This window comes from Mobula birostris, chromosome 11 (assembly GCF_030028105.1).
Source record: "Mobula birostris isolate sMobBir1 chromosome 11, sMobBir1.hap1, whole genome shotgun sequence".
Classification (NCBI taxonomy): domain Eukaryota; kingdom Metazoa; phylum Chordata; class Chondrichthyes; order Myliobatiformes; family Myliobatidae; genus Mobula; species Mobula birostris.
In genome coordinates this window covers 109,917,118-109,939,071 of record NC_092380.1, presented here as the reverse complement: position 1 = coordinate 109,939,071, position 21,954 = coordinate 109,917,118, and the positions used below count along the sequence as shown (strand labels likewise).

The 21,954-nt window shown below is 42.9% G+C and overlaps 1 protein-coding gene across 6 annotated transcripts in view; it reads right to left on the bottom strand.

The window, feature by feature from the left end:
- hipk3a (homeodomain interacting protein kinase 3a) overlaps window positions 1-21,954 on the bottom strand; it is a 249,625-nt gene that overhangs the window by 157,198 nt on the left and 70,473 nt on the right. For 4 of the 6 annotated variants that reach the window (XM_072272834.1, XM_072272835.1, XM_072272833.1 and 1 more), the window contains one exon: window positions 316-1,402. In XM_072272834.1, coding sequence (XP_072128935.1) covers window positions 316-1,402 — 1,087 coding nt within the window. Of the gene's footprint in view, window positions 1-315; window positions 1,403-8,592; window positions 8,642-15,081; window positions 15,418-21,954 lie in introns of those variants that run through there. The other 2 variants (XM_072272836.1, XM_072272837.1) reach the window with 2 other exon arrangements.

The window sequence follows — 21,954 nt, the reverse complement described above, 5'->3', positions numbered from 1 at the left end:
CCTGGAATTCATATTCAACATATTTAAAAGATACAACAGTTTTAAAAAAAAAATAGGAAAAATATTTACTGTAGAAGCTTGCAATAATAAAAAAAGCACAGTTATAATTAAACGCATTATCACCAACAAGTGCTGCACAAAATTCCCCACTAAATTCAGCTTTCTATTGGAAGCATACCCTGTATCATAAAACCAAATTGACAAGTTCACAACCTCTTGTTAATGTGTACAGCACATGATGTAAAAAAAAAACCTCTGCCAAAACTCATCACCTCACTCCGCTGGCTGTGGCTCCGCAGATGAACTGGCACTCACCTGTAATACCGCGACTGCAAATACGTCGAACATACGGCTTTGGACACATGGCTGGCTGACCCAAAATCGATCACTTTAACCCGGTAAGGCTGCCGAATGGGATCGACCAGCATGATATTCTCTGGTTTGAGGTCCGCGTGGATTAAACCAAGGCTCTTCAGTTTATTCAGTGCAGTGGCCACTTGCTGCAAGATTGGCCTAATCACTTTTAGGGGCAAGGGACTAAACTTGTTCTGCTTTAAAAAGTCATATAAATTCTGTTCCAACATCTCAAATACCAAACACGTATGATTCCGGTGCTGAAAGCACTCGTAGGCACGCACAAAGTTAAACTCATCCGCGTTTTCGTTACTCAACTGTGCTAAGATGCCGACTTCGATTTGCCCCTGCCGTGCATACGAGGGGTGGTTTTTCAAGATCTTTATCGCCACAATCTCATTCGTACCCCTCTTCCAACACTTTACCACCTGGCCGAAGGTCCCGCGCCCCAGAAAGTCAAGGACCTCATAGGTATTCTTCATCGAACACAGCACCTCGTGCTGCATCAGGTGGTAATCGCCATCTCCGCTTGCACTGTTCTGCTTAGGGGCAGTAGTCACAACAGTAACCGGGTTCCCAATGCCCGCCTGCAACATTGCCGGCATTATCGGCAGCTCATCTACAATCTGCATGGCGCTACCTCGGTTGTCGAGCTCCTCACTTTTTCTCTTCAACCCACATCGCTGGTAGCTCTCTAGCGAGGTCAGACGGCCTCCTGGCCTCTCGCCCTGCGGTACCACTGCCAGAGGCTGCTGCGTTGCTGTGACCCCAGCGGCGCACAGTGGGTCCAGTGCAATTGCACCTGCCGCCACCAGGATGCTCTGTCCGCGAGCTCTGCCGGCGGAGTCCTTCAACTGGAAGGAAGAGATGGCCAGGTGAGCAGGGTGGACAACCCCAAGGTTCCGTCCGTTTAGGTAAGTCCGTGGATAAGTTCTTTCATGGTACACACAACTGCTTGGCTCAACTTTTAGCTTCTTCACACTACAAAAGGCACTTGTCTGAGTTTGATAGAAGTGTGGTGGGCAAACCAAAACTTGTGAGGCCATACCTGCATGGACAGAGAAAATGAAGGATTAGTAAACAATTCAACACAACCTCAGCCTTGCAAATGCTAACACAGAGAAGCAAGAGAGACTGACGATGCTGGAAATCTGGAGAACACGTGCAAAAATACTGGAGGAACACCGCAGATTAAGCAGCATTTAGACCATGAGACACTGAAGCAAAATTAGGCCAATTCAGCTCATTGAATCTGCTCCGCCATTCCATGATGAGTGATTTATTAACCCTCTATACCCCATACTCCAGCTTTCACCCCATAACATAAGACATAGGGGTAGAAATGCTTATGGAAGGAAATGGGTAGTCAGTGGGTGAAGACCCTGATGAAGGGTTTTGGCCCGAAATGTTGAGTGCTCATTTCCCTAATGAAAAACTACACACAAAGACTGAAAAACATCCAATGTGCAAAAAAAAAAGACAAACTGTGGAAGAATAGACAGAGAGATGTAGAGAACATGAGTTGCAGAGTCCTTGAAAGTAAGTTTGTCAGTTGTGGAATCAGCTCAGTGTTGAGGTGAGTGAAATTATCCATGTTGGAGCTCCAAGGCTGAAGGGTAGTAAGTGTTCCTGAACCTGGTGGTATGGGAACTGAGGTTCCTGTACCTCCGTCCCGCTGACAGTAGTGAGGAGAGAGCATGGCCTAGATGGATGGTGGGGGGGTTCTCGATGATGAATGGTGCTTTCTTGTGGTAGCGCTCCTTGCAGATGTGCTCAACAGGTTGGGCAGCATCCGTGGAAACGATAGTCAACGTTTCGGGCCGGAACCCTTCGTCAGGGCTGAAGAGGACTCCCAGTGCAGCCTCCTCTACATCGGTGAAACCCGATGCAGACTGGGGGACCGCTTCGTTGAGCACCTCCGCTCCGTCCGCCACAACAGACAGGATCACCCATTTGCCACCCACTTCAACTCTGCTTCCCATTCCCATTTGGATATGTCCATACATGGCCTCCTCTACTGCCATGATGAGGCCAAACTCAGGTTGGAGGAGCAACATCTCATATATCATCTAGGTAGTCTCCAGCCCCTTGGTATGAACATTGAATTTTCCAACTTCCGGTAATTCCCTCCCCCTCCCTTCCTTCATCCCAGTTTCGTTCTGCCTACTACCTCCCTCGTGGTTCCGCCTCCTTCTACTACCCATTGTGCTTTCCTCTATTCCTTCTTCACCTTTCCTGCCTATCCCCTCCCTGCTTCCCCTCCCCCACCCCTTTATCTTTCCCCTTATTGGTTTTTCACCTGGAACCTACCAGCCTTCTCCTTCCCACCCTCCCCCCACCTTCTTTATAGGGCCTCTGCCCCTTCCCTCTTCAGTCCTGACAAAGGGTTCCGGCCCGAAACGTCGACTGATCGTTTCCATGGATGCTGCCCAACCTGCTGAGTTCCTCCAGCGTGTTGTTAGTGATGCTTTGACCCCAGCATCTGCAGAGTATTTTGTGTTTAAGATGTGTTCAATAGTTGGGAGGACTTTGCCTGTGATAGACTGGGCTGCATCCATCACTTTTTTTAGTGGACAAACATGTGACAGCTATTTGGATCACTGGTTAATTGTATATGAATGAGGCACTCAAAATTTTAAAGCTCTATAACCTATATATAAATATATAGTTGCTATTCTCTATATATAATGCATTCCATATGTGCTTCTCTTTGCAATTTATTTTTAAAATTCATTGCAATTTTATGTCTTTGCACTGCACTGCTGCTGCAAAAACAGCAAATTTCACATCAGACAACAGGAATTCTGCAGATGCTGGAAATTCAAGCAACACACATCAAAGTTGCTGGTGAACGCAGCAGGCCAGGCAGCATCTCTAGGAAGAGGTGCAGTCGACGTTTCAGGCCGAGACCCTTCGTCAGGACTAACTGAAGGAAGAGTGAGTAAGGGATTTGAAAGTTGGAGGGGGAGGGGGAGATCCAAAATGATAGGAGAAGACAGGAGGGGGAGGGATGGAGCCAAGAGCTGGACAGGTGATTGGCAAAAGGGGATACGAGAGGATCATGGGACAGAAGGTCTGGGAAGAAAGACAAGGGGGAGGGGACCCAGAGGATGGGCAAGAGGTATATTCAGAGGGACAGAGGGAGAAAAAGGAGAGTGAGAGAAAGAATGTGTGCATAAAAATAAGTAACAGATGGGGTACGAGGGGGAGGTGGGGCCTTAGCGAAAGTTAGAGAAGTCGATGTTCATGCCATCAGGTTGGAGGCTACCCAGACGGAATATAAGGTGTTGTTCCTCCAACCTGAGTGTGGCTTCATCTTTACAGTAGAGGAGGCCGTGGACAGACATGTCAGAATGGGAATGGGATGTGGAATTAAAATGTGTGGCCACTGGGAGATCCTGCTTTCTCTGGCAGACAGAGTGTAGATGTTCAGCAAAGCGGTCTCCCAGTCTGCGTCGGGTCTCGCCAATATATAAAAGGCCACATCGGGAGCACCGGACGCAGTATATCACCCCAGTCGACTCACAGGTGAAGTGTTGCCTCACCTGGAAGGACTGTTTGGGGCCCTGAATGGTGGTAAGGGAGGAAGTGTAAGGGCATGTGTAGCACTTGTTCCACTTACACGGATAAGTGCCAGGAGGGAGATCAGTGGGGAGGGATGGGGGGGACGAATGGACAAGGGAGTTGCGTAGGGAGCGATCCCTGCGGAATGCAGAGAGATGGGGGGAGGGAAAGATGTGCTTAGTGGTGGGATCCCACTGGAGGTGGCAGAAGTTACAGAGAATAATATGTTGGACCCGGAGGCTAGTGGGGTGGTAGGTGAGGACCAGGGGAACCCTATTCCTAGTGGGGTGGTGGGAGGATGGAGTGAGAGCAGATGTACGTGAAATGGGGGAGATGCGTTTAAGAGCAGAGTTGATAGTGGAGGAAGGGAAGCCCCTTTCTTTAAAAAAGGAAGACATCTCCCTCGTCCTAGAATGAAAAGCCTCATCCTGAGAGCAGATGCGGCGGAGACGGAGGAATTGCGAGAAGGGGATGGCGTTTCACATCAGCTAAGTTAGTGACAATTAATCTGATTCTTCCACCTTCCACCCACTCATCAATACATCCTGATATCTTAGTCAGCTGCATTTGTTTGAAACCTTACACGTCCGATCCAATGCATCAGTCACTCGTTTAACAGAAAAGACATTTAGGCAGTGCAATCTTTCACAAATGTCTTTGCAGTTAATTGCAAAATTCATATCTTTTTTTAAATAGTTATCTTGATTGACAAATAACCTTTGGCAAGACATTCAAAAATATGTGTCACTGGATGTTTTGTTTCTGTCTTAACAGGAAATCGGACCTCAGTTGGAAACTGCATTAGAAAACCAACATTCCCGCCATACTGAGCCAATTTCTTGTCCTCGGGCTATAGTCCAGGGTTACAATTTGTGGTTTCAGAATGTGATGCAAGAACGTTTATTCAAGCACTCCCAACCTGTGGTGCTTGGCTCCCAAAAGAACTGGGAACCGGGTGAAATGGGCAATGATTACAGGGGGTTTGAGGCTTTGATTAAGTAATTTAGTTAAAATGTTCATAAATAAAATTCTTCACATGCCTGCTGCCCTGGCTAGAGTGACGATCAAAGCCAAGGAATCCCAGCATCAGCTCTATCGCTTGAGAAGAAGTGACCCATGGTGTCACCGGCCCTTTTAATGGGAGGGATGGGCACATCTTACCAAGTCCGAACAATTGAGGTGTTTATTGGGAACCACTACCACAGATCAGTTCTCTGGCCATTTGGCAATGCAGATGGAAAAAACGGCCAAGGTCAGAAGAGATTAAAACAAGAGACACTGAATAACAAGCTTTCTTTTCTGGGAAATATTACATAAATATTCAACAAGTTCTTTAACCAGAAACAAAACAGTTTTGCACTCCAAAAACTTCAAGATCACATCATTACTATAAGTTTAAAACTGTCAGACTTCTTAATTTTTACTAATATTCACATACAATAATGCACTGCAGAAGGACACATTCATGCCCTTTAGATTACTCAAGATGGATAGAAAATTCTTGAAACCAAGGCATGTCAGTTAGTAAGTTATACTCAGGAAATAAGTGCAGTATAACTTTCCATCTGACCGTAAGACCATAAGATTTAGGAGCAGAATTAGGCCATATGGCCCATCAAGTCTGCTCCACCAATCATGGTTGATTTACTATCCTTCTTAACCCCCCATGACTAATCAATAACCTATCAACCTCTACTTTAAATATACTAATGACATGGCCACCACAGCTGTCTGAGGTAATGAATTCCACAGATTCACTATCTCCTGACTAAAACCAAAAGATGAAATTTAATGTCTAGCTAAAGACCAGTACATACAACGTCTGCTGCCTTTTACAAATGAAGTTCAGCAAGTGATATCAGAGAAAGAATGGGAAGTTGCCCAGTGCCATTCAATATACGCTGCATCCTTCGATATAAAAGGTGACAACAGAGTTAGCAGATACCAAGAGCTCACTGCATCATAGTATGGTGTCACAATGGAAAGCTCTGATCATCACAGGAAGATAAGTTGTTTCTGCTTTCTTTAAATAAATCTATCAGATCCAAGAAGCCATAATTACTAAGGCAAAAAACTTGAACAACTCGCAAGTAGTAAGATACTTCTACCAGGATGTGGAGAGGATGTTTCTTATATTCAGAGTCTAGGACCAGAGGGCACAGCCTGAAAATACAAGGATCCCTTTAGAACAGAGATGAGGAGGAATTTCTTTAGTCAAAGGATGGTGAATTTGTGGAATTTATTGCCCCAGATGGCCATTTGGACTCTGGACATTGTTTAACTGAATCCGTGTAGGTTTAGCCAAGTGGCAATGTCTGTTCCTGCGGTGAATGGTTCACTGGATGGGAAAATCAGGTGTGATAAACTACTTCACTTTCATCATCATCAGGTGCCATGCCCAGATTGAGCCTTGACTGTCACAGCCCACACACTCCTGTTTCGGGTCAAGTGGATCAATTCATTAGTATTCATTTCCAGTTATCTGGCTGCTATCTCCGTGATCATTTGTCTTTGTCTTCCTCTTGTTTTCTTCCCTTCAATCTTTCCCATAATTACTGCGTATTCTAACTCCTCTTTCCTAATCACCTGTCCAATGAAGTTACGTCCGTCTGGGTAGCCTCCAACCTGATGGCATGAACATTGACTTCTCTAACTTCTGCTCGAGCCCCACCTCCCCCTCATACCCCATCCGTTATTTATTTATATACACACATTCTTTCTCTCTCTCTCCTTTTTCTCCCTCTGTCCCTCTGACTATACCCCTTGCCCATCCTCTGGGTTTTCCCCCCCTCCCCCTTTTCCTTCTCCCTGGGCCTCCTATCCTATGATCCTCTCATATCCCATTTGCCAATCACCTGTCCAGCTCTTGGCTCCATCCCTCCCCCTCCTGTCTTCTCCTATCATTTTGGATCTCCCCTTCCCCCTCCCCCTCCCACTTTCAAATCTCTTACTAGCTCTTCCTTCAGTTAGTCCTGACGAAGGGTCTCCGTCCGAAACTTCGACTGTACCTTCTCCTAGAGATGCTGCGTTCACCAGCAACTTTGATGTGTGTTGTTCCAATGAAGTTACGTTGCCTTTTCATGATCTCATACATTATTTCTCTTTTTGTGCTTGCTCTGTTCATGACATCCTTGTTAGATATTCGTTTCATCCATGATATTCTTTGCATCCTCCTCAAAAACCACATCTCTGCTGCTTCAATTAGTTTCCTCATGTTACTAGATATTGTCCAACATTCTGATCCATATAACTTCACTATATTCACTATACGGCATCCTAATGACTGACATGGAGCACAAACTACAAACCGCCAAGGTTCTAGAATAGAACAGCACACTAGATGACAATGGTTTAAAACAAAACTGTTTGATTTCAATTCCCCAAATTAGAATACTGATGTTATTTGCCCAGCTCTTATTTTGTAGACAAGCCAAAATATATTATGGATACCTAATAAACATAGGGCCATGAGTGTTCACACCCAAGACATCACTAAAGACTGTTCCATGAGATGAACAACTCTACCAGAATATAAAGAAATGGAAAATGCAGCCACTTTACCCTATCTGCCATTTCATCTCCACTTTCCAGCCTAATCTCATTGTCTCCGCAGAACCTGTGATCCCATATAATTATCAATCCCAACTTCAATATACTCAACAACAAAGCATCCACAGCCTTCCAGAGTTGAAAATTCCAAACATAATAACCATCTCTGTAAGACAATTTCTCCACATCTCACTTCTAAATACATTGCAGATACAGTAACACTATTACAGCATCAATTCCAATTGTAAAAAATTTGTACACTCTCCCCTTGATCGTATGGGTTTTCTCTGGGTCCTCTAGTTCCTCTCCACAATTTAAAGACACATAGGTTAGTCGGTTAATTGGTCATTCAAATGGACAATATGGGCTTGCTGGCCCAGAAGGGCCTGTTACTGTACTGTATCTCCAAATAAATAAAAATAAAAAATAATAAATGATCAAGCTTGGGTCCTCTATCTAGAACTTCAAGCTCCAGGTATTTCAACCAGCACTATTCTGTCAGCACTCTTGAGTAATTTACGTGTTTCAAGAGATTGCCTCTCAAGCCATTGGAACGCAAGTCCATTGAGTTCATTCTCAGTTGATCCAAGGTGGGTTTTGAACAATTTTACTTGGTAAACAAAGGACTGAGGAATTTTCTGGAAGTTTAAAAATGAGGATAGGTCATTAAATCAAGTGCTTCACAGAGCATCAAGTAAGTGTTGTCAGCTTCAATAACAAGCCTTGTTGACGCACTCACGGCTTAAGCAAGAAAACGTTCAAAGTTGTTGCAATTTCCTGAAAAGTACTAACAGGGAACAACTGATGTTATTAAATCACCATAAAGTCATAGCCATTCCTTTCAAGACCAATAATAGTTCAAAATAATTCTAATTTGTTTTAACATCACAGGAAAATCATGACAAACTCTTTAACTAGAAATAAGATGCTTCTTTCTATGAAAATCTAATATTTCCAATTCAGTCTGTTTTAAAAGCAGAGATCTACTGAAAATTCTCTTTTCTTATGTCAAAGATTTTTATATGAAGAGTCGTCAAGAAAGTACATGACTGAAATGCTGAACAATCACCGCATTCTGGTTTAAACATGATGCAAACTCCTTAGGAGTGTATAGAACAACCATACCCCAATTTTTGTTGGTGTGCCTGCCATTTCTTTTTCAGAGCCATCTCGAACCAAAACATATCCTGCTCTGCTCACACTGGGGGAAGAGAATGAGAGGAGGTCCCCTAGGCATTGTTACAACACTTCCTGTCCAACTGGCTTCACTGTGATGCACCTATCAGTAGAACAGCAGAGACCTCCAGAAGGATGATGTTTGTAACTCCAGCAGACTGAAGGTGTAAGCATGCTTGGCGAAATTACGCCAGCCCACCTTCCTTTATATAGCTAGACTGTCTCTACCTGGTTACAGAAAAACTGCAGAATGTTTGAGATGCCAGATGTCAAAGTTCAAAGTAAATTTATTATCGAAGTACCTATATACTCAGTGGCCACTTTGAGGTACAGGAGTGGAACCCGGTGTGGTCTTCTGTTGCTGTAGCCTATCCACTTCAAGGCTTGACATGTTGTGCATTCAGAGATGCTCTTCTGCTCACCACTGTTTGTAAAGCATAGTTATCTGAGTTACTGTTACCTTCCTGTCAGCTTGAACCAGTCTGACGATTCTCCTCTGACCTCTCTCACTAACAAGACATTTTCGCCCGCAGAACTGCCACTCATTGGATTGCTTTGTTTTTCACACCACTCTCTGTAAAACTCTAGAGGCTGTTGTGAACGAAAATCCCGGGAGATCAGCAGTTTCACAGATACTCAAACCATCCTGTCTAGCACCAACAATCATTCCACAGTCAAAGTCACTTAGATCACGTCTTCCGCATTTCTGATGTTCAGTCTGAACAATAACTGAACCTTCTGACCATGGCTGCATGCTTTTATACATTGATTTCCTGCTACATGATCGGCTAACCAATGTATTTGCACAATGAGTAGGTGTACTCGTGTAGATAATAAAATGGCCAATAAGTATACTAAGACTGACTCCACCTAGTTGCAGAATAACTGTGCAGAATGTTTGGAATGTCAAAGTTCAAAGCAAATTTATTATTAGTGAGTATATGTTACCATATACTACCCTGAGATTCATTTTCGTGCAGGCATTCACAGTAGAACAGAAGTACAATAGAATCAATGAAAAACTACAAAGATTGACAAGCAATCAATCTGAAAAAGACAACAAAATGTTCAAATACAAAAAAGTAAAAGCAAGTAATTAACACCGAGAACACGAGTTGAAAAGTCATAGAACACAGAAATAGACTCTTTGGCCCATCTAGTCCATGCCAAACCATTAATCTCTCACCACCCTCTGAGTGGAGAAGCTCTCCCTCATGTCTCATACTCCCCTTAAACATTTCACCCTTCATCCTTAACCCATGAACTCTAGAACCCTGCTTGGATATATACCCCTCATAATTTGTACATCTCTATCAAATCTCCCCTTGAAAGTGAGTTCATAGGTGGTGTTCAGTGATCAGTTCAGTTTTGAGGTGAGTGAAATTATCCACACTAGTTCAATGCTACTCCTAATACTACTACGTTGACTCAATGCAGCATTGAGCAATGCAGCAATGCAGCAGGACCCAAACCTGTCTTATTTTGCTATATTTCACTGTTTCTAACAATGGTAGTGCCATAATTGTGGTATAAAATGGAGGATCATGGAGGATGACGCTGGTTTTCAAGACCAAGTGGAGGAACTTGAGAGACTGTACATGCTGATGGAGACTGGCGCAAGTGACTTAGAGTCGTTGTTGAAATCAGATTGCATTCACAGAATTGACAAAACTGTAACTCTCAAACAGGATGAACTGGCAGGGACCTCCAAAACCAGCACACTGTGGGTCAGCTACCAGCACATGGTAGGGATTGCTAGGGCACTTGTTGCAGCCCATTGAATGGGGTCATGGGAGATGTATCTCAGTGCCATCTCAGCTTAGTTACTGATAATTGCGGCCGCTGGCCATCCGAAGTCGACTCGTCTCTATCTCCAGAAGATGCATGCATTGGAGGATGACAACCCTGAGGTTCATTAGAAATTCCAGTCTGGGTTCCATGTAATCAGACGCAGCAGCCAATACTGGACCGGCCTTGGCTCTGATCTTGTGATAGAACAGACACTAATGCGCTCACTAAAAAGCCAAGGGGGCCTAACACAAGGAAGTGGAATGTCAGAGCACCAGAGAGCAGTTTGGACGATGTCTTCCACTGTGTCATCCTCTTACAACCTTGCCATGCAAGAACTGACCACGAATAGTTACACAACAGGTGAACAACATAAGGAGTTGTCCATCTCCAGAGCGAGTAGGGATGAGGCTGACCTTGAAAAAGTCGCAGCAAAACTGGACTGTTTCACGCCATTTTCAGATGGTAAATCATGGCGCAACATCATCACAGAGGTTTATGCAAATGAGTACGTCAATGTACATGACCTGTTCACAATAGGAAATGACATAGTTAGGAAGATGGACAGACACTCTATTTTCTCGTATTCGCACAAAAGGAGTTCAGAGGTCAAGACACTAGGATCCAGCAGGGCAGTCAAAGTTGCTGAAGACCGTACCACAGATCCAGCATTGTTATTCCAGAGGTTACTAGCTGTGTCACACACAGGTGATTTCCGGCTAGACAAAGTGATGAACTATGAACTCTGTCCATATCCGATGTCTTTGTTTGAAGGAAAGAACATCTTGCACCAGCCGAATAAGCCACAACTGGCAGAAGCGATAAAGAACTACGTCACCTCCAAATCGGACAATGCTGTCACTCAGACAGTCCTAGTGACAGATCACTATGTTCTAGATGGGGGATCACTTCTGCACCGCTTAAAATGGACAGAGGGGTGCACCGTCAACTGCAGATGACCACGCCTCATTCACTGTCAAACACTATGCCAGAGCCACTGTAGTGTTTAATGGTTATGGGGTTGAGCCAAGCATAAAAGACTGTACTCATCAGTGTCGAAGTAGAAATTTGAATGTGAACAAGGTGAACATTACAGGGGCGACAAAATTTGTTGGAAAAAAGGAGGACTTCTTGTCGAATGAGGCAAACACACAGGTAATTATCCAGCTCATCGTGGAACGTTTGTGACAGAGAGGCTGCAAAGTGATTCAAGCTGAAGAAGCTGCCGACGTTGAGATCGCAAAAGCAGCCGTCGCAACATCTGCTTTCAAACCTACCACCCTCACTGGAGAAGACACAGATCTCCTCGTACTCTTGCTCTACCACATAGTCGTAACAAACTGCACTGAACTCTATTTCCACTCGGACATGGTGAAATCAAATGCCTATAATATCAAGGTCCTTAAGCAGATACTCAGAGAAGCAGCTTGTAATGATCTATTGTTTCTCCATGCCTTTACTGGATGCGACTCAACATCCAGAGTATTTGAGATCGGAAAGAAGTCAGGGTTCCAAATAATCATCAAGAAAGAAAAGGGAATCAGAGACTGTTCGAAAGCGTTCTGTTCACCAAAGCAAAGTCAGGATGTTGTGGAAACCAATGGCTGTTGGGCAATGGTGGCGTTGTTCAATGGAAACCAGAACAACTCCCTGGCATCTATCAGATGCAATATGCTCTGCAAGAAAGTTGCGAGAGCTAAGACTTTCGTCATGCTTGAAAGACTGCCACCAACCACTTCGGCCTGTAAATTTCACTCCCTGCGGACTTACTACCAGGTTATGGAGTGGATGGGCTGTAGTGATGAAATGGAGCAGTCTGACTGGGGATGGAGGGTAGAAGGGGGAAAAGCTCGCTCCAGTGATGACAGACAAAAGGCCTGCTCCAGAGGTACTTATTTAGATGATTCACTGCAACTGTTCAGGAGGGTGCAATATGCTAAAGTGTACCTGCAAAAAGCATGGACTGGAATGCACCAGTGCATGTGGGCATTGCCGAGATGGCAACTATGACAATATGACAAGCGAGCCAGTGATAGAAGAGGATGATGAACGAGACTGCATCTGAGAAGCCATAACATAGCATATTATGTGTCATGACGTCAGAACAAATAAATGCAACTTTCATTCCAGGAACTACTGTTATTTGAAAACATTGGTGAAAAGAGCATTCATTAGAACATCAGGTTTAAAAAAAACTTGCAACTTGATGGTTATCAGTCAGATTTTTGACGTTTCTCTGCTGGCGGCCATCTTGTTTTTGATGTCATTTTTGGAGACTTTCCCTTTGTCAAAATTGTCCAACTTTTGATATGTTGTTCTCCACATCGAACAGTACAATAAACGATCATAAAACTTTTTTTGCAATTTTTTTGGGGTTAGGTGGTATATTGACCCGATAATGTTGTAACTCAGTGATCCCCAACCACTGGGCCACAAAGCATGTGCTACTGGGCCGCGCAGAAACGATATGATTTGGCGATATGAAATGATATGAGTCAGCTGCACCTTTCCTCATTCCCTGTCACGCACTGTTGAACTTGAAATAACCTACCAAATCATACCAACTAACACATAAAACCTAAAATAACACTAACATGTAGTAAAAGCAGGAATGATATGATAAATACACAGCCTATATAAAGTAGAAATAATGTATGTACAGTGTAGCTTCACTTAACAGAATCGGGAAGATTAAGCCAAAACCGATTTGTAGGAAAAAAAATCAGCATGTACATGCATGCGCACCTCATGTATGTGCACACAGGTGCCCGCGCAAGGCTTCATGGTCATGGTAGTCTTCCTTGGGGTAAACACAAGTGCTACCTTTGTCCCTTATTTGGGAGTGAGAAAGTTGGCAACCCTACTTGAACAACCCCCGCCCCGCCCCCCCCCCCCCCCGTCGGTCGGTCCGCAAGAATATTGTCAATATTAAACTGGTCCGTGGTGCAAAAAAGGTTGGGGACCCCTGTTGTAACTAACAGAACACATTGCAAACCTGCCAGCTAGATCCAAAAGCAAATGAAAATGCCATCTGTTTTTTCCAAAAATGATGGTGCACTAGTGGACCACTGTCTAATGAATTTGACAATTCTTCCTCCGAGCACCCATGTGCCTTCTCTAATGACATCAAATTAGACAGGCTCACACTGTTGCGAACGTAAAAGCAACAGTAAGGGAGAATTTAATCCCACCATCATAAATATAAAGATTAGCTTTATTTGTCACGTGTACATCAAAACATACAGTAAAATGCACTGTTTGTGTCAATTCAAATAAGCAAGGATTGAGCTAGCAGCAGTCCTTAAGTATCACCACACTTCCACCACCATCATCTCAATAACCCTAACTATTCGTCACTTGCAACGTGGGAGGAAGCTGGAGCACCCTGAGAACCAAGAAGTCTGCACAGTCACAGGAAGAACATACAAACTCCTTACAGACATGGCAGGAATTTGACCTTGAGCTTACAGCCAATGCGGTAAAGAGTTGTGTTAATTGCTACTGCGTCACCCACTAAATTTAGCTGAAAAGGACAGCACAGTAATGACAACCATAAATACAAGAGATTCTACAGATGCTGGAAACCCAAAGCAACACAGACAAAATGCTGGAGGAACTCAGCAGGTCAGGCAGCATCTGTGGAGAGGAATAAATAGTCAACATTTTGGGACGAGGTTCTTTCATCAGGACAGGGAGGGAAATGGGTAGAAACAGAATAAGGCAGGAGGAGGGGAAAGAGTACAAGTTGGCAGGTGATACCTTCAAAAATTCAAAGTTCAAAGTAAATTTATTTTCAAAATACATACGTATAAAACCCCGAGATTTGTTTTCCTGCAAGCATCCTCAGTGAATCCAAGAAACATAATAGAATCAATTAAGGACTGTGCCCAATCGGACAGACAGACAACCAATGTGCGGAAAGCAACAAACTGCACAAATACAAAATAATAATCAATAAATATCGAGAACATGAGATGAAGAATCCTTGAAAGCGCGCCCATAGGTTGTGGGAATAGTTCAGTGATGGAACTAATAAAGTTACTCCCTCTGGTTCCAGAGCCTGATGGTTAAGGGGTAATAACTGTTTCTGAACCTGGTGGTGTTGGTCCTGAGGCTCCTGTACCTTCTTCCTGATAGCAGTAATGAGAAGAGAGCAAGGCCTTAGTGGTGGGGGTCCTTGATGATGAAGAGACCAAGTGAGGGGGGGGTAGGGGGGAGTAATAACAACTATGCTTTCACATACTTAATCACCTCAAAGCGATGCACGAGTGCAATTTGACAAAAACAATGAACCAAAAGGAAAAGATGTTTGGGCAGACATCCAAAAGCTTACCCTGTCTTTTTTTAACTCAACTTATATCATGCATGGGAGGTCTGCATTGTTCCTGGACAACTGGCCAACTTTGCGCAGAGAGGGGAGCACACCAGCAGGAAGTTAAAAGTATAATTTACTATCAGAGTACATACATATCACCACATACAACACTGAGATTCTTTATTGCAGGCATACTTAGCAAATCCATAGAATAGTCACTGTAAACAAGATCGACAAACTGTAAACAAACTGTCCAAATGCAGATAATAAATAGCAATAAATAATGACCATGAAATAACAAGACAAATGAGTCCTTAAAAGAGCATAGTTATCACCTTTTGCTCAAGAGCCTGATGGTTGAGGGGTAGTAATTATTCTTGAAGCTGGTGGTGCAAGGCCTGAGGCGCTTGTACCTTCTACCTGATGGCAGCAGCAAGAAAAGAGCATGGCCTGGGTGATGAGGATCTTTGATGATGGATGCTGCTTTTATATGGCAACGTTTCATGTAGATGTGCTCAATGGTTGAGAGGGTTTTACTCGGGTGCTGGGCCGAATCCACTACCTTTTGTAGGATTTTTCTGCTCAGGCATTGGTATTCCCATACCAGGTCATAATGCAGCCAGTCACCACACCTTCCACCACACATCCTTAGAAGTTTGCCATGGTTTTCGATGACGTGCCGAATCTCCACAGACACCTAAGGAAGTAGAGGTGCTGTTGTGCTTCCTTCGCAAATATATTTATACGATGGGTCCAGGTCAGGTCTTCTGTAATAGTAACATCCAGGAATTTAAAGTTACTGACCCTCTCCACCACTGCGCCTCACAGACCTCTGGTTTTCCTCTAACTAAGTCCACTATCAGTTCCATGGCCTTATTGACATTGAATGAGAGGCTGCTGTTATTACACCACTCAGCCACATTTTCAGTCTCCCTCCTGTATGCTGATTCATCACCACCTTTAATACAGCCCACAACAGTTGGAAGGTTTCTCTTCTAATTCCAGCCCTCAACTGAGAGTATGTCACTTACAAACTTTAGACCAAGCAAGCCTTGGAAGATATTTTATAACACAATTTACATAAACTGACTCCTTCCTCTGGCTAGAATATCCAGTCATACAATTCCTGTTTTGGTCTGTAATTTGGACTTTTTCCCCTGCTTTAAAAAAAATAAGCAACAGAGAAATACTAGTTTCTCAGAAGTCTGGACAGCCCACTGATGTTTGAAGAACTAGCGATGGAAAATTGGTCTTCACATACGCAATGTGGCTAGAAGTTCACTTAGTTGAGGGATTTTTTTCTGAAATTATGTCATCCAAGACAAATAATCAACAGTGAAGCAAGATATGGAGAATGAAGTGGGCGGGAGATAGGAATGGAAGAGGCAGGACATATTAAGTTCATTTCTAACCCTGGTAAATAACAAGTTTTAACAAAAATGCAAGCATTGGAATGAGTTGGAATTTCTGGCACCCAACAACAGTGCAAATAGATATGAAGTCACTGGACATTGTAAGTCAAATGCTGGACAGAACGCACCAAAAATTTACTTATACTTTATAGTCGCCAAACGATTGATACTAGAACATACAATCAACATGGCGATATTTGATTCTGTGCTTCCCGCTCCCTGGATAACAAATCGATAGTAAATATTAAAAATTTAAATTATAAATCATAAATAGAAAATAGAAAAATGGAAAGTAAGGTAGTGCAAAAAAACCGAGAGGTGCCTTAGCCCTCCTCAGGTCTACCACCAGCTCCTTAGTCTTTTTCACATTAAGCTGCAGATAATTCTGCTCACACCATGTGACAAAGTTTCCTACCATAGCCCTGTACTCAGCCTCATCTCCCTTGCTGATGCATCCAACTATGGCAGAGTCATCAGAAAACTCCTGAAGATGACAAGACTCTGTGCAGTAGTTGAAGTCCGAGGTGTAAATGGTGAAGAGAAAGGGAGACAAGACAGTCGCCTGTGGAGTCCCAGTGCTGCTGATCACTCTGTCGGACACACATTATTCTATAGAGTGTAGGAGAATGAGGGGAAATTTGATTGAGATATACAAAATTAGACAATAGGCAATAGGTGCAGGAGTAGGCCATTCGGCCCTTCAAGCCAGCACCGCCATTCACTGTGATCATGGGGTAAATGCAATCAGGCTTTTTCCACCACGGTTGGGTGAGACTAAACTGAAGATCACAGGTTAAGGGTGAAAGGTGAAATATTTAAGGGGAAACTGAGGGAGGTTCTTCTTCACTTACAAAGTGGTGTGAGTGTGAATAAGCTGCCAGTAGAAGTGACGAATGTGGGTTTGACTCCAACAGTTAAGAGAAGTTTGTATAAGTACATGTATGGGCTAATGTCCAGGTGCAAATCCGTGAGACTAGGCTAAATAGCAGTTCAGCATGGACTATTGGCCCATCTAGTTATTGTGCTGTGATTCCATGACTCCAGCCAAGCACCATTTTGTATGCAGCTCAACGACTGAAGCTAGGCTGGAGTGGAGGCAACACAACTGAACCATTTCCCATGTCTTCCAGATAGATCCACTCCATCAGGTAATCAGCTACAGAGGACTGAGAAACCCTTTGGACCCAGTCTTATTGATCAGATTGCACTGAGCTTAGGATCTGTGAGCTTTGTCTGCATCAACAGCTTTCATGATCGGGGTAAATATGCTAGTGACTGTAGAGTACTTGCTCCAGGTGAGGGAGCCTGAGGTCATGTGCATCATACATCTCTACGGGGTTGCCGAGATGTCCGGTTAGTTCAGCTGTGACGCAAAACCCAACCAATGAAGACTGTTCATGCTTGCTCTTCTAGAACAGAGTGTACCCAAGACTGTTTTCTTAGAATTATCATCTCCTGGTCATGAGTCACTTAGGATGGCAATGTCATTGTTACAGAATCTGAGAAACTGCAAAGGTATTATGACAGGAATCAGGTTTATTAGCACTGTTGGATTACGGTGCAAAATTGTTACTTTTCTAGAATTTTTTCTGTAGTTTAGCATTTCTATGCTTGCTTGTATTATTATCACCTCTGCATATATGTGTAGTTGTTTAGGGAATTTTCCAGTAATTGCAGTATAGCTGCTTCTGTATTCTCTAGAAGCTTATTCTTTTCTCCTCCCGCAGCAGGAGTCACGCCGCCTGAATCTTGCTATTTTATAGGTTAATTGTTATCATTGGAATGTTGTTATCTTTTTTGTCAGAGCTCGTTTTGGATTAAAACAATCATGACGACTTTGTTCTGTGTTCTTGACTTTGTTCATTCTCTGCCCATGCAACAAGTAAACACCTGTAAGCAATAAGGAAGTAGATACCCGGAGCCTCAAGGCCCACCCCACCAGGTTCAGGAACAGTTATTACACCTCAATCATTCGGCTCTTGAGCCAGACTGGATAACATCACTCAACCCAACACTGAACTGATCCCACAAACTATCAAATCACTTTTAAGCAATACGCATAAGATGAGCCCTTATTTATTAATATTTTGTTTCTTTGTATTCACTGTGAATGCCTGCAAGAAAATTAATCTCAAGGTGACATATATGTACAGTACTTTGATAATAAATTTACAAATGTTACTTTGAACATCCTTGACTTCTAAACTTCTGGACCACACAGTCACCGGGATCCAACATCACTATTGCCTATGACATGAAATTTTCTGTTTAACTGCAGCAATACAGTGCAAAGACAAAAAATTGCTATAAATTACAAAATAAATAAATAGCACAAAAAAAAGGAGAACAATAAGGTAGTGGATCCACTCTATCACCTCCAATCAGGTTCCTAACCAAAGACAACAATGAGAATAATATCAAGAGAAATCAATGTTGAAGGTCTCAAGAATCAACTTTATTCACCACATACATGTCCTGTATTAGGAATTTGCTGCAGTGTATTCTGCAGGTTGTGATATGCAATGCAAAAAAAAATTAAAAAATAAAAGAAACTAATCAAGTTAGAGGTTAAAATACAGATATGGAATAAACTATATATAAATAAATAAATACCAGCATGTATTTACAATATAACAGCATTATAAAAAGTAGTTTCAAGTACCTACGGTACAATCCAATGGTTGGGGGAGGGAGGGCAAACTAACATGGTTGATCAGATGGCAAAAGAAACTTTTAAGATGGCATTAAGACTTTAAAAAAAAAATAGCCCTATGGTGTTTTCTAGAAGGAAGCATTTGAAAAAGGCAGGTTGCTTGGTGGGCGGTAACACTATTATTTTTCCTGGTTGTCCTGGACATATACAAGTCGTGCAGTGATGGTAGACTGCAGCTACTTTCCTTTCTCTACTGACCATCTGTAGTTTTCATATAGTGTGAGAGGATGCTGCACCAAACTAGGCAGTGGCCAGAAGATGGTTTTTGGTTTCTCTCAAGCAACCTGACAACTCCCTGGGATAGGAGTTGCAGCATCATTAGCGTCTGAGACCCACAATTACTATCTGTGAAGAGATTCATGGGGATTTCTATGAGAATGCCCCAGTAACTAGAACATAGAGTACAGAACAGTACAGCACAGGAACAGACCCTTCGGCCCACAATGTTGTGCTGAACCAATTAAATTAGTAATCAAATGGCCAACTAATCTAATCTCTTCCACCAAGTCCATATTCTTTAGTTTGCCTCACATTCATGTGCCTATCTGGACGCCTTTTAAAAGTCCTTAATGTTTCTGCCCCTACCACCACCCCAGGCAGCACATTTCAGGCACACACCACTCTGTAAAAAAAATTTGCCCCTCACATCTCCTTTGAAATTACCTTCTCTCACCTTAAATGCATGCCCTCAGTAATCAGACATTTCAATCCTGGGAAAAAGATGCTGTCTGTCAATGTCCCTCAGTCTTATAAACCTCTTATCAGATCTCCGCTCAGACTCTACCACTCCAGAGAAAGCTCAAGTTTGTCCAATCTCTTAATATCGCAGATGCCCTCCAATGCAGGTAATATCCTGATAAACCTTGTTTGCACCCTTTCCTAAGCCCTGACATCCTTCTAATAATGAGGCAATGAGAACTGTATGCAATACTCCAAAGTGGCCTAACTAGAGATTAATAAAGCTGCAACACAACTTCCTGACATTTGAACTCAATGCCTCAATTAACTAGGGCAAGCACGCCATCTGCCTTCATAACCACCCTATCAACCTGTGCGGCCACTTTCAGTAAGCTGTATGAGAATGACCAACAGCTAAACGGTCACCAACGCAAGCAATTCTTTGACTAAAGGTTTAAGGGAAAGGAAGAGATAATTTTCCCTATTGCCATTATATTAGTTTCTCTTCCAAATAAACGCCAAAGACCTGATAGTTGCCAAGACAGTTGGTCACGTGTTGGATATCAGAATCATGAGTCATTCCATTAATAATACCTGTGTTACATGGGAAACTAACCAAACAGCACCACTTCCTTCAACCTCCTCGGCCTGCACTTAATTGAATAAATATTTGAGAAACAATACTCACTCAGTGATTTAATCTGTACCGACCACCCTTTCAAACAGTGCATTCGAAATCAAAGCAATCTGTTCCATTAATGACATAACAGAACACAGGATAGTATAGCACAGCACAGACCTTTCATCCACGACATCTGACCTTTTAACCTTCTCCAAGAGTGGGATATATTTAAAGTAGAGGTTGATGGGTTGTTGATTAGTAAGCGTGTCAAAGGTTTTTGGGAGAATGCAGGAGAATGGGTGTGAGAGGGGTAACAAATCAGCCATGATGAAATGGCAGAGTAGACTTGATGGACCAAATGGCCTAATTCTGCTCATATGTCTTATCGCCTTATGGACTTATTTCAGAACCATTAAACAATGAAAATCTGACAGATGATATTTGAAATAAAGCAATGATGCGAATACTCAGTATTTTCATGGGATTTCCCTTTGCTCTATTGAGAACTCCTTTTCTAAATGTGTGATCTGCATTTGCTCATTTCCCAGGAGTGAAAGGAATCAATGGAAAGTCCAGAGGCAACATCAATACTACATCAGCAGTTTCTTTAGGAACAAAACTGCAGCAGACTCCAAAGCCCCTTCGAGTTGAATCCAACAGAGAGAAATTCTTTCCACCGGCTAGGGGATACAGATTTAAGGTTGCTGGCAAAAAATCAAGAGTGGTTTCACACAGATCTGAAATGTTTCTCTTTCTGCAACGCAGCCTGAGCTGCTTAGTTTTTTTTTAGTATTTCTCATTTGCTGTTTTTACATTAAGTGGCCATTTTATTAGGTAAAGGAATGGCTTATAAAGAAACCTCCTGCTTTATGTGGACTTTTGCTGCTGTAGCACATCCACTTCAAGGTTCGATGTGTTGTGTGTTCAGAGACACTCTTCTGCATGCCACTGTTGTATCTCAAGGTTATCTGAGTTACTGTCACCTTCCTGGCAACTTGAACCAGCTTGCCCATTCTCCTCTGGCCTCTCTCATTAACAAGGCGTTTTCACCCACAGGACAACACTCTCTGGATGTTTTCTTGTTTCTAGCACTATTCTCTGGAAATTCTAGACTACAGTGCAATAAAATCCCAGATTAGCAGTTTCTAAAATACTAAAACCAACCCATCCAGTACCAGCAATTATTCCACAGTCAGGTCACTCAGATCACATTTCTTCTACATTCCGATGTTTGGTCTGAACAACTGAACTTCTTGACCATGTCTGCATTCAGTTGCTGGCAAATGATTAGCTGATTAGATATTTGCATTAACAAGCAGGAGTATACAGGTGTACTTAATAAAGTGGTCACTGAGTGCATATCACAATGCCTGTTTTTCTTCTCCTACTTGTAGAGGTAGGTCCCACCACCTTGCTAATTAGACATTACAAAGACCAAATTACTTAATGTTTTAGTGAATCATAAAGACGAGATCTGCAGATGCTGGAAATCCAAAGTAACACACAAAATCCCGGAGGAACTCAGCATGTCAGGTAGAATCTATGGAGAGAAATAAACAGTTTATGTTTCAGGCCAAGGCCCTCCATCATGACTGGAAAGGAAGGGGAAACAAGTCAGAATAAGATGTTGGGGAAGGGGAAGGAGTACAAGCTGACAGTGAGGGGAAAGGTGGGATAAAGTGAAAAACTGGGAGGTGATAGGTGGAAAGGGTAAAGGGCTGAAGAAGGAATCTGATAGAACAGGACAGTGGACTATGGGACAAAGGAAAGAAGAAGGGGAAGC